At 36.3% G+C, this 14,270-nt stretch overlaps 1 protein-coding gene across 1 annotated transcript in view; it reads left to right on the top strand.

Annotated features, from left to right (window-relative positions):
- SPATA17 (spermatogenesis associated 17) overlaps nucleotides 1-14,270 on the top strand; it is a 191,531-nt gene that overhangs the window by 50,954 nt on the left and 126,307 nt on the right. Inside the window, exon 5 of the mRNA XM_036865026.1 lies at nucleotides 1,181-1,284. Within this exon, the coding sequence (XP_036720921.1) occupies nucleotides 1,181-1,284 (104 nt within the window). The remainder of the gene's footprint in view (nucleotides 1-1,180; nucleotides 1,285-14,270) is intronic.

The raw sequence follows: 14,270 nt of genomic DNA, 5'->3' as shown, positions 1-14,270 counted from the left end.
TTATGCAAGGCTAAGTTAACATTTTTTTTCAATTTTTTCTATTTCTTCTTCTTCTACTCCTTTAAAGAAGTTGAGGGTTTTTTGGTTTTCCACAAAATTAGGATCTATACATTATAATTTTTGTTTTGAGTTTTTCTAACAGAGGTTGTATTAGCAAAAATAGAGCTTAAAGAGATTGACTGATTCTTCTTATGATTACTAGGGCTTTTAAGGCATCTAGTAGCCCACTTAAGTATGTTTTCTTAGACACCAACACTCCTCTCATCTCAAAAAAAGAAAAAAAGATACTTTCAACAGAAATATTTGTTCATTGAAAATTGCAGTTCACTTTGTTCACAGTTCTATATTGCAATGGTTTAGAGAATGGGCCCACTGAGTCCTAATTTGATTCCTGAATCCATCACTAATAGCTGAATAATTACGGGAAAATTGAATAACTTCTCTTTTCAGCAGTTTTCTCATCTGTAAATATCTCATAGAAATGTTCTAATGATTAAATGCGTACATACAAACAAAACCCTTAGAATAGTGCCTCACACATAATAAGAGCTCAATAGATGTTACCTACTGTTATTATTAAAGAAGTATTAAAATGTCATGATGAAGGTACAAGACAACATTTTGTTTAAAGATTTTGATAGCACTGAATTTAAAAAGCCCATTAAAGGGAGTTCCTTAGCAGTCCAGTGGTTAGGACTCAGTGCTTTCTCTGCCATGGCCCTGGGTTCAATCCCTGGTCAGGGAACTAAGATCCTGTAAGCCACGTGGTATGGCCAAAAAAAGAGTCCATTAAAAACATTGATTTCATTGAGATGAAATACAATCTTCAAGCCTGTTGGCTATGAAAAACAAAAAATCTGTTTGGTCAGGAAGTGGAAGAGGTAGGAATTGGTAAAGCAAATTTTTGATCTTTCAATAGTTAATTTCACATTTAGTATTTGTAAAACAATGATAAATATTATAAAAAATTATAGTAACCTAGAGTATGTTTTTGTCTTTATAATATTTTATAATAAATCTATGAGTACAACCTATATTGGCAACTGTTATATTAGCGGAAAAGCCTGAGACTTTATTTGATAGGAGGCATCATCCATCATTACTTTGATTTTGAAGAATTATTAATGTTTTCACTAAAAATGTTCACTGGCATATTTCCTCTTTTTATTTAATTCAATAGATTCAGAGGCGGTGGCGAGGCTATAAGATTCGGAAATACTGCTTTAATTATTTTTATTTGAAGGAGTACCTGAAAGCTATTTCAGAGACCAATGATGCTGTTAGGTGAGTAGTATAATCACTCGTCTACTCGTCACAGTTTTAGAAAGGTTACTCCATAGATGTTGATCATTATCAGACTTAGGAATACTTTCTAAAACTAAGTGATATTTTAGGCAGAAATTTATTGATAAGATAGAGATATCTGATTCGCTTTAACAATTTGAGGCTGTTGTATTTTTAAATATCTTGTACTCTTGACTGTAAATTAGATTATTCATGTGTGTAGTAGGCCTACCTTGACACTATGCAAATAGCTTAGTTTCAGTAAAATTGCCTCATTTTGAGATGGATTTATCTGTAAAAGGATCACATAGATGAAGGCTTAAGTATGACAATCCTCAGAACGTGTTCAACGGCAAGAACTTGCCTCTCAAAGAAGAAAACATTATGGAACACATTAAAATGGACTGCTTTACTGTTGGTTTTTATTTCTGTAAACACACAGAAAGATAACACCTGGATTTAGGCCTTAGGACGATGTCTTCTGTATATTTAAAGTTATTGCAGCACTATTCATTCAGCTTTACCAAAGCTCTATGTACTAAGTTTTCATATAACTTCAAAAATAGCTAGTCTTCTCCTCTTGTAATATTGCCCCATTCCAATAACATATAAGCGACATATGCTTATAATAGATTTCAATAAAAAGAAAATAGTGACGAATCATAGTTGACATTTACATAATAGTTTTACTTTCAGTTTTCACATACATTACCTCATTTTACTCTTAACGTTTTTTGAACTAGAGAGAACAATCGACATTAAGTTGTTAAGACAAAGGTGTTGTCTGAGACCCTAAAATTATATATATATCATAAGAAATATCTAAAAACTAACTTCCCCCCTTTTAACTTTCTCGCATATGTTGTGTGTATAAAAGAGTCTGGTCTTTGGAGATTGAGTATGGGGAATTTGTAAAGTTGATTTCTTTGGAAATAACAATGAAGATTTGGGGAAGCTGGAATAGGATTTAGTTAATGAGAAAAGTTGGAAAACTCAGAAACATGTGGGCCACAGGGACTGCTATTTAATTTCTTCCTAAGAAATCCAAAGTTCTGTTGATGGGCTGGCTATCTGTAAATGGCAGACTTGAGCTTGTCAGGAGGAAAGAGCTAGTGGAAGATGCAAGAGGGAGAATTTGAGCAGGACTGAGCCTAGGGTGAGGCAAGGGAGACTGTTAAGGCACAGAAGTTAAGGAGGTGCTCACTGTCAGGGTCATGCAGGTGCCGACCCTGCACTTCCCCAACCTTGAGAGTGTATCCTTAAATTTTACATTTTAGAGGCCTCACTTGCTTCATCCAAATCCTATGCCTGAATAGGAGAAGGTTCTTAAAGAGACAAACATGTGGAAGGTGGTTTTAGAAAGGCCTGTTTCTTCTGTTCAACAGATATTTCCATTTATCCTTGTTTTGTTCCTGATTTTACTGGGAATATGTCTAGCCACTAGAGAGCCGGGTGTATCTGCCCTGACAATTTGGTTTAGCCTGGTATTCTTTATCATATTACAGACTTATTCTTTTTACTTCTACCTCTCTTAGAGGTCATATTTTTTTCAGGTGTATATTCTCCATCAGTGATTAATTTCCTAATCGTTTACCCCCTCTGTGTTCTTGTATTTATTCCTAGACTGTTTGTAGTTCCTTTGCTATTATTATCATTGTTGTTATTTTTATCTTGGAATGGGGTATCGTAAAAAGACAGTGTTGGGGAAAGGCTAGGGCTGTGCTCTGGGGGTGGTAGGAACATGGTGCATGGAACATGATGGAAGGATTGGCTAGGGATAAATCCAGCAGGGACCATAACTTACCAGGGCATTTTAGACCATATTAAAGCTTGGAGTGGACTTCCTTTTTAAGGAGAGCAGCGACATGATTACACCTGTGTTTTGGCATGCATGTTCAATTGCATTTTTCATAATAGTTATATTTAAATAGTCTGGTACATTTAAAAAATATCTATTAGGGTATTAATTTTGCTGAAATAAAGTGTTTTCTTCTTTCTCACGGAAGAATATGCAACAGATTTGTTTGGATTGTTTCTTCATGTTTCTTTATCCTATTTTCCACTGAAAATCATTGGAATCATGTTACCTAGGACTCTAGTTACCTTTTCCTTCATAACAAATTCCACCCAAAGCAGCTTAAAACAGTACACACTTATTATCTCATCATTTTATCTATCAGGAATCTAGGAGGGCTTTGCTCTGTGCCTGGGCCAAGGTCTCTCATGAGGTTGCCATCTGGCTCTCAGCCAGAGCTGCCGTCTCATATGGAGGCTCGACTGGGGGAAGATCCACTTCTAAGCTCACTCACATCGGCCTCAATTCCTCTGGCCATTGGCCACTGGCATACCTCAGTTTCTTGCCACGTGGACCTCTCCATAGGACAGCTTATAATGTGGATATTGGCTTCCCTCAGAGCAACTGAACCAGAGAACAGGAGAATACATCCAAGATGGAAGCCACATCCTTTTGGTAACCTAATATCAGAAGTGACATCTTATCACTTTGGCTGTACTCTATTCATTTAAAGCAAGAGACTAGGTTCATCCCACACTCAAAGGGGAGGATCACACAAGGGGATGACTTCTGGAGTGGGGATTGTTGGAGGCCACCTTAGAGGATACTTTCCATGTACAGTGACTTGCATATAGTATTTGTTCAATAAACATGTTGATTTTCAGCATTTGCCTAGGACAAAAGTTACTTTACATTAACTTAAGACAATTTTTTTTAACATCTTTATTGGAGTATAATTGCTTTACAATGGTGTGTTCGTTTCTGCTTTATAACAAAGTGAATCAGCTATAGATATACATATATCCCCATATCTCCTCCCTCTTGCATCTCCCTCCCACCCTCCCTATCCCACCCCTCTAGGTGGTCACAAGGCACCGATCTGATCTCCCTGTGCTATGCAGCTGCTTCCCACTAGCTATCTATTTTACATTTGGTAGTATTTATAAGCCCATGCCACTCTCTCACTTCGTCCCAGCTTACCCTACCCCCTACCCGTGTCCTCAAAAAAAAAAAAAAAAAAAAAATGATTCTGAAGAACCTAGGGGCAGGACAGGCATAAAGACGCAGATGTAGAGAAAGGCAATATTTTTATGTGATGTCTTTTCAAGATTATGTTTCAAACTTTAATATTGTGTCAAAGCAATTATGATGTATCCTAATTACTTATACCAACAAGCATTAAAATGTATAGTTTCTGGATTTCAAAGAACATATGAAAGATCTAGTGCATTCCTCTGTCTTTGGACAGGATAAAATCATTTACAGAAAATAAATTAGTAAAATATACTTTATATCAGAATACGTTTTGCACTTGAATTGTGTTGCACAATTCAAGGCCAGACAACACTGGGCTTAACTTTAGCTTATCTGCTCTTTCATTAATAGAAATAGTTTATCTATTCTATAGTTAATAGTATAGTTAATAGTAAGAAGAAAGTTAATAGTAAAAAACTATATATATATAGTTTTATATATATATATATACACACAAGAATATATTCTTTAACCAAGAGTGGACTTATCACAAAGATAAATGGAATTGATTAATTTAAGGCTGAGTTTGCATTTGGTAGACAAGTTTCTTTGTAATATCTATCTTGATATGCAAAAATTGCCCCAGGTTATGAATGAGAAAATTATATAATGAAATTAAAAATTAGCTACAGAGTTACAGATTAGTAGCATTAATAAAGCATATTAGCTTGAAGTGTAGAAACCTGACTCTTTTTTGGACAGAAATTCAAGCTAAAAGTAATATTCCTCCAAATTTAATGCCTCAGTGTAGTTGCTGGTTGCTAATAGTGCATAACAGTAGGTCTGTTTTGAGTGTACATTTGTCATTCATCAAAGCAAATTAGTTTTTCAGCATGTTGATTTTGTGTAGCCCTGGTTTGGCTAGAAAGACTTTTATGGGTATAATTCTTTACCTATCTTTGCATACATCAGCAAAGTTTTTTTAAAAGATATACTTGTTTACTTTGTTTTTTCTGTAACAGCTTTATTGAGATGTAATTCGCATACCATACAGTTTATCCATTTAAAATGTACAATTCTGTGGAGGTTAGCATTGATAAATTCACAAAGTTGTACAACTATCCTCACAATCAATTTAAAACATTTTCATCATCATAAAAAGAAATCTTATACCCTTTCCAGTCACTCCCCCACCCCTACCATTCTTCCCATTCCTGCCCAGTCCTAGGCAACCCCTAATCTACTTTCTGTCTCTGTAGATTTGCCTATTCTGGACGTTGCACGTAAATTGAATCTTATAATATGTGGTCTTTTGTGACTGATTTCTTTCCCTTAGCCCTATGTTTTCAAGGTTCATCCATTTTGTAGCATATATTAGTACTATATTCCTTTTTCCTACCAATTAATATTCCATTTTATGGATAAGCCACATGTTATTTATCCATTTACCAGTTGATGAACATTTGAGTTGTTTCTGCTTTTTGCCTATTATGAATGATGGTGCTATGAACACTCGTGGACAAGCTTTTGTGTGGCCGTATGTTTTTATTTCTCTTGGTTACATCATGAAAGCTTTAAGCTGACAAATTCAAGAATGAGTGGTCAAGAACACTAACTTTGGACTCAGATCAACGTGGATTAAAATCATGGTTCTGCTACTCTCTAGTTTTGTAACCTTGAACTAGTTACTTAATCTTACAGAAATTAGGGTTCTTCATCTGTACACTTTGGAGCAGCAATATTTACTTTGCAGAATTTTTGTGAGGCATGCAGTATAGGAAACACTGAGCATATAATTGACATTCTTCAAATAGCAGCTATTATTATCAAGGACAAGATAGAAAAAAAGAGAGCCAATATTTGTAAATATATACTTCCCTATGATATTACAGAATTAACATTCAGTTTTATATGAGGCTATTTTTAATTCAAAGGAAGCAAACAGATATAAAATTTCATGAATTAGGTTGTATATATATATGTTTTTAGTTTATAGAAACATTAATTGCCAAGTACAATATAAGTCGTCAGTATTTTGTGACATTAAACCATGTCTAAAAACAGTCTTTCAGAGAGCTCGAAGGAAAAGCAAAGAATAGAACATAGTACAAAGTTGGGAAAGAGACAATCAATGAAAACACAAACTTAGAGTTTTCTTTTTTAATTTAGAATTCTTTTACCATTTTATGGTAAAGAAGAATATATATCAACATAACATATGCATATTGTTAAATATATTACCTATTAACAAATGTTTTATATTAGATAAAAGAATCACCTTACCACATTATTTTACCCAGTCCCTAATGGTTACCACTTTCTTCTCTTAGCTATTTCTTCTTCTTCTTTTATTTTTTATAAATTTATTTATTTATTTATTTGTGGCTGCGTTGGGCCTTCGTTTCTGCGTGTGGGCTTTCTCTAGTTGCGGCGAGCAGGGGCTACTCTTCGTTGTGGTGCACGGGCTTCTCATTGCGGTGACTTATTGTCTTGTTGTGGAGCATGGGCTCTAGGTGCGTGGGCTTCAGTAGTTGCAGCACGTGGGCTCAGTAGTTGTGGCTCACGGGCTGTAGAGTGCAGGCTCAGTAGTTGTGGTGCACGGGCTTAGTTGCTTTGCAGCATGTGGGATTTTCCCGGACCAGGGCTCGAACCCGTGTCCTCTGCATTGGCAGGCGGATTCTTAACCACTGCGCCACCAGGGAAGTCCCGCTATTTCTTCTTGTACTCACTGAATGTTTCTAAACTATATGCTGATCTGATATTGCCTGATTTTACACCTCAGATCTTTTAAATTAGTTGTATGTAATATGGTAGAGGAGGATTTAACTCTCTTATACTTCTCACCTCCACTTGTATCTCTTTTTAGATGAATCTATATCAGTATTTACATTTTTGTGATTATGGAAATAGGGTTCCTTACAAAAGTAATTAATGTAGGATGAGTATATTTACTTTATTCCTGTTTTGGTTAATTTCTATCTTCCTTACTTTTTCCTCTTGTCTTATATGCAAATTATATATGCCATTAATTATTTTCCAGTTATTCTATCTTAGTAGGAAATCCAATTAAGTCCCCCTTTCCTCTGGAGCATGCCCTCTTTGGCCTCCCCTTCGTCCTGCTCCAAACAGACTGCATTTTCTCTAGACACAATAAAGATTTCTTCTTGAGAAGACATTTCTTAACTTCCTTTCTCCTGGGCTGGACTCACTATTCTGTGGATCTGTGTTACCTTTTCACGATTTATTTCCTTGTTTTTCCTGGAGCAACTGCTATAATTATGATCATGGAAGGCAATTTTTGGAGTCTTTGCTTGTTTTAAATGTGTCTTATTCTATCCTGAAATTTGATTAGTAGCTTGGCTGCATATAACATTCTAGGTTGCAAATTATTTTCCCTTAGAATTTTGAAGGAGTTGCTCCCTTATTTTTAACATTCAAAATTGCTAAATACTCACTATTCTGTTTCTCCTCTCTTTGAAAGTGATCTATTTTTTTTTCCTTTTTCAATGTGTGTTAGTTCAAGTTCACCAAGAAACAGATGCTAAGATGGAATTAGATGTGCAAGAAGTTTATTGGGGGGAAGAAGCAGGACGAGGTGGGGAAAACCTTCAGTCTGTAGCCCAAGTCTGACACCTATGAAGAGACAGAAGGAAGAAAAATTGGGGAGAGACTGGGATTGCAGCACGTTTTCAAGAAAGGCTGATGGCTTGTCCTCAAGCCAAAGTTACCCTCTGGAGGAGTCTGCTGTCTTGCCAGAATGATCCTGCCTTAGTACCCCATCATTCTCAACCATTGGCTGGAAGTGACCTGGAAAAGGTGTGGCCTTGGTATGAACATGTTGGAGGATCCAATGGTCCATTTGTAGGTCATTAAAGGATGTTTTGAATTTTTTTCCTGAAGTTTTTGAAATTTCTCAATTTTATGACTTCTATGACTTTTATTTGCTTCCATTGTTCTGAGCATCAGTGGATACTTTACTTCTCCAGTATTTTCTTATATTATTTCTGTGATAATTTCCTTGTTTCTATTTTCTTTTATTCTTTTTTCTTTCATTGGCTGGATGATGGACCTCCAGAAGTTACGTGGGGAGTCTCTTATGCTTTTCTGTCCCTTTCTTTACCCTGGGCCTTTATCCTCCCATTCTACTTTTGTGAGAGACTTCCTTCCTACCCTTCTACTGAAATTTTTATTTTAGCAATAATTTTTAACTTTCATGAAATATTTCTACTGTTATGATCATTTCTTTTTTGTAGCCTTCTGTTCTTATTAATAAAATATCTCATATTTCTCTAAAATACTGGAGCAGAAAGGGTCTTGGCAGGAAGCAGAATCCACCTCAGGATTTATTCCTCAAATAAAGAGAGTTAAATGAAAGGGTAATTGCAGAGATGTGCACAGGGTTAAGGGCTCAGCAAGAGAGGTTTTGGCATCCAGAGACCATCAACAGTGCGATGTTGCTACTACCAGGGTAGAAGAGTTAAGGGGAAGGAATAACATTAATGGCTACAGTGAGAGCCAAGGAGAAGTGAGAGCCCCCGACCCCTGGCCATGACCTATACTTGTAGAGGAATTCAGTTATTGCCAGAGGTGTGTGGCATCAAAGAAGAGAGAGGAATGAGGAAGAAATACCCGCAACTTCTTCCTCCTGAATGCTAGTGTTCTGTTAGACTAAACCCATCTGTAAAACAATTTGTAGGGCTTAGTCCCAGTGCAAGTGTGTAGAATGGATTGGAGGTGTGGCAAATGAAAAATAATCAGCACTGATAATAATTCAAGTTCAGAGGATAACTTTTGTTTAGTCTCTGTGATACTGATTTCCTCCAGGGTGTTTTTTGGTTTTTTTTTTTTTCAATTGGTTATTATCATCTCTCCTTTTAAGTTGGAGCCTTTCCTCACGCACCTGGTGACCTTCAGCTGTTTGTTTACACATGCACATGAGGAACTGAAGTGCCAGTTTGGGTGTGTACATACATAAGCAGGTTTTGTTGATTGGCAGGCTTCGGTTGCTTTTAAAGTGATCGGACAAAGGAGCTGACCCTTTTCACTGGGGGGATGCCCAAATGCCAGTATGTGGAAGTCTTTCTTATAGGCTATTTAGTTTCTCCAAAGAAGAAATTTCTGATACTCTGTTGAGGGAGAAGATGCTGTAGCTGCATTTGGGTGAATGGTGAAAGAAGGGACTTGTGCTTCACACCTACAAATTTCCACTCTGAGTCCTATTCCTTTTCTCTCAGTTCCTTCAGAGAATGCACCTTTGATCCCTCACCTAAGTAATCAAAACCTGGATGCCGCCATTCTCTGCACGTATGTGTTAAAGAAACACACAAAAGTGTGTGGCCATTGTAGCTGTGTAGCCCAAGGTTAAACTGCTAAATTGTGGCAGAACTGAGATGGGATTCTAGATGTTATGACCTCATAAATGGTGCTCTTTCCAGTATATTATACTATTTTAATACTATTTTAATTCATTTCAAAATGAATGAAATGGTAGAAAGATCATAGGAAATAAAAGTTTCTCAGTTGGACTATGTTTGATGCATAGTGTTAAATTCTGGGTGTCACTATTTATGATGAATATTGACTCAAAAATCTACATCCAACAGAAAACAACCAGGAATTTAAGGGACTTAGAAATCATAAAGAGTTGGAATTCTGAGACTGGAAAACAGCAGCCTAAATGAAGGCATGATGTCAGTCTTCAAATTTTAAAGAACTGTCATGCACTACATTTATAAAAAGGGAAAAAATTAAGGCAAATGGGTAGATTTGTGTTCAACATGAAAAATATATTTCCAATAATTCAATACTACTCAGTGATAGGCTGACTTGTGAGCTACAAAATATTCCAACAGAAGGATTCATCTGAAGTGTCAGGTAGACCTTTGTGTAGAAAGAATCTCTGCATTTGTTGACAAACTAGGAGATTCCCAATTCTCTTTAAATCTGAGATCATTTGCTTCATATGGTAATAAATATATTTAAAAGAAAACAAATCTGTATATTTATTTGCCACAAAACTCAAAGCACTTTGAATTCCATAAAGGTGCTAGGAAAATTTAAATAAGACTAATCTTATAAGGAATAAGGAATATTCCATATTCCGTATACATATTCCATAAGTATATGGTATTAAAGTATCATTTACCATGACCAAGACAGATATGATAATACGTGTAAATATTTTGTATATACACATTATAATTATGTATTTAAAACTCTAAAGTTAAAAGTGCTCTGAATTTAACTATTATGAAATTTTAAAAAAATATTCGTAATACTAAAAGATATTTTTGAAATACCTTGTATATACTCCTGATGCATAAAGGTTGTTTTATATTCCCATAGTTAGAAAAGGTTATCTCAGAGTGGCAACACCCCCAGAAATCACTAGTATTGGAGGATGACTAATGTATTTATCATTAATATGACCATTATTACAATTCTAATATTATATTTAAGAGGCCTTGTATTCATCGACATGCTTACCAAAATGCCAAATTGGAGACGTCAAAGTCTGTTAACTGCATTTTCAGCTCTTTCTGATCTGGATAGGGCTGATGAAGCAACACATGTATGAGAACAACCTCCGGGCCGTCTAAGAGCCCTAGGCAGCTCTCCCATATTGGCATGAACTGGGCCGCATGCTTGGTCTCCTTGGTTATTCTGGAATCCATATACCCATGTGCTTAACTGAGCGTATTAAACTCTGGCTTTCTGTCCTTTGTCCTTTGCTATTATTTTTGTGTGAACAACTTCCAGTTCAACTATGAGAAATTCTCTTAGGTCTTAAAATTTACAGTTCCTCCCTCAATATTTCCTGTTAAAGTGTCAGTGTCTATTCCCAGTGACGGTAGTCACCATCCAGAACTAACAGCCTGCTGTTTCAAAATATTTATTTCAATATTTGTGTTAAATGCTGTCTTTGTAATCTGCTAATTTGCATTTGTTTTCAAGGATAAAGCCAAAAAACAAAACCTTGAGTCATTTTTATCAATATGCATCTAGTTTTTAGGAAACTGAATTCAAAAGATTTGAACCTAGTCTCTCATCCTTATAATGGTTATCTGGGAGACTCAATATGGCCACCCTTATTGTCTTTAAGTAATCTTGCTCTGGCAGGAAATCGTGCAGAGTCAACAAATGCATCAGGCTAATGACAAAACTGAAGAACATTGAGATTGCTTAACATTCTGCATCAGGGAAACACAGCACTAGATTTCTACTTCCTTGGAGTTGAAGACTTTTTAATACATAAAGCTTGCTAGGCAGCAGATTTCCAATTGTGCTTTAATTAACAAAGAAATAGAAACATGAAGGAAATCAGCATGTCCTTTCAGACTGGTAGCATGCGCAGCCCTGCAAAAGCAAAGCTGGAGCTACTAGAGTGAAAAAATCAGTAAGCAGTGCTGGTATTTGCCCCCCTTTTGCTATCACATATGGATTCTCCAGAACTTTCATCAACTTTATTTTAAAGTCAGAATTAATATTAAGTGGGAAAATACTAATGGAAACACTAAGAATCTGGAGTATTATCTCCTCCATCAATATTCAACACATGCTTGATAATAATAGCTTCCTCTTTAGACACATGTACAGCGTAGACAAAAATCATAACTGAGTAGTTGCTTATATGGTGCAAACATAAACAAAAGAAATACTTTATACAGATTTATCAAAGATTTCTGGCTGTACGTATATCATATCTATGTGTTTTTAGTAAATAACAATAAGAGAAAGATTAGTATGTAGTAATCAGAAAAGTAATAATTAATTAAAAAGCTAAAATTTTATATGGACAAATTTAGACATTGTAAACAATGACCAGCTCAGTAAATAGACTGCAATCACAGTAAATCATGTTTACTAAGCACCTATTGTGCATGTGAGGTTTTATATGTTATCTATCACACAGATCCCCTTTGGGGATATATGTTATTGTATTTTAAACATGAAAAACTAAAATCAGGGTTTCAGTAACTTGGGTAAGTTCACACACCTAAGTAGTGGTGGATCTGGAGATTTGAACTCAGTCTTCTTTTTTTTAAATCAAAATGCACTGCCTCTTTGTACTTTTGAATTATTGCAAGTTGTATCAGTTATATTTCAACTGTGACATATAGCATAACGAGGCTCACTTAAAACCCATTCTGAACTTCTTACAAATCGCCTTCTTTGCTGTTGGGCCTAGAAAACTAAACACTCACTTTATTAGACTTCCTTGCAGTGGAGGTACCATGTGACTTGGTCAGGGCCAATGAAGTAAAGTATTAAAAGTAACCACTTAAAATGGGAATTTAACTATTGGAGGCCATTTGATGTCAGACTAGAAACCGTTATTATGTAGTATAAAAGATTTTTTCAGATCCCATCTACTCCACCATGTGATACGAATCATTAGCAATCGAGTCTTTGACATTAATTGGAATAGTAGGTACATTTCAGAATTTTGGTGTATGCGCCCTCTCTTTGCCTCTTTGAGCAAATTCCTATGAAAAAAATAGGTGAACTTGGACTAATAGTAGCCAACCTACAAGCAGAGATGGAAGGTTATACTGCTTTGCTAAGGGAAGTGCTCTCTGTGTACAGTCTATATTTGATGAGAATTTTATAATTTGGAAACTTGCGGTATTGAAAAACCCAATTGCTTCTATACCTCAAACTGAAGTGTTTATAAGCAGTGGCTATGAGGTTTAGGACCTTAGGTGGAGACAAACCCAGGCCTTGGCAAATGTGAGCCCAAGACAAAGATCAGATTGGAGATGTTATCTTGTCTGATAATGGCTGACTAATTCAGACCAACCATCCTCATGATGACATCTAAGCATCAAAGAACTATCAACATGGTAAATAATTTACTGGCCAAAATATAGTAGAAGATGAGAACTCAGAGATGTAAGTCTACACTCAAACCTGCTCTTGCCTTAAAGGCATCTGCCTATTTGAAAGAACATCCACCTGACTGCAAAAGAACTGTGCTTTTGGCAGTCTTGCAGGACCAGGAGGAAACCAAATTCTAAGTCAGAGCCACCAAGAGTAGGAATTCTGCTTAACTTCCCCCGTTCTTTCATCCAGAATCCCCAAAAGCTATAACCCTAAAATAAGTAAGTAACAATGGAAATAAACTAGCAAGATTTGAAGTCAAACAGCCATTTATCTGAGTGATTCAGGGAACCTCAAGTCTTGCACTTGAACTTAGGAGCTCCTAGACTAATAGTGTCCCAGGAACCTGACAGAAGCATATGAAGAGCCTCTCAGAGAGAAGATGCCATAATTCTAGGCCTAAAATTATTCTTACAAATCATTTTTCAAATGCAACGTCATGCACAGTGAAAGTACCAGGGATTTAGGAAAGCAAGACACCATGAGTGAGATGAGAAGCAGCAAAACAACAAAGAAAAAGATAGTGGAAACAGAGTCACAAAGCCTTAATATATCAGAATTATCAGGACCAGACTATAAACCAGCCAAACTAAATGTTTAAAGGATAAAATCCAAGCTAGAAAAATTTGGCAGTTTAGCAAACTGCCATCTTCCCACACAAATGTATTGTTTTGGCTGACTGGACGCACTGGGTGTTGAAAGACTGAGTAGCAGAGCGTAGAAGCTGTTATCTAAGACCGTATGTCCCTAGGCTTGAAAACTATGTCTAGATAAGATCCTTGATTGTGGTTACTTGCTCATGGAACTGACCAGAAGTGAAACACCCAAACCCCTACTATACTGACAAGGGTATTTGTTGTGAAAGAAATCCCAGCCTGGCCAGCTGCAGCGTAGCTACCCTCAGGCAATCATAAGGCTCCTGAATTTGCACAGAAAGATCATCCCGTCCAAGGCGCATCTCATATGTGGTCGTGGAAGATGACGGGCCAGGAATACTCTGTTTGTCTCCCCAAGAAACCACCTCGAACAGGAGCTGTGTAGCATATTTGATGTTCGCTCTGGACCAGCAACTACTGTTTCTTTCCCATTTTTTTTCCCTAATGGGGGGTTTCTATTG

This window comes from Balaenoptera musculus, chromosome 1 (genome assembly GCF_009873245.2).
Source record: "Balaenoptera musculus isolate JJ_BM4_2016_0621 chromosome 1, mBalMus1.pri.v3, whole genome shotgun sequence".
In the NCBI taxonomy this organism is placed as follows: domain Eukaryota; kingdom Metazoa; phylum Chordata; class Mammalia; order Artiodactyla; family Balaenopteridae; genus Balaenoptera; species Balaenoptera musculus.
This window is presented reverse-complemented; position numbering and strand designations above follow the sequence as displayed.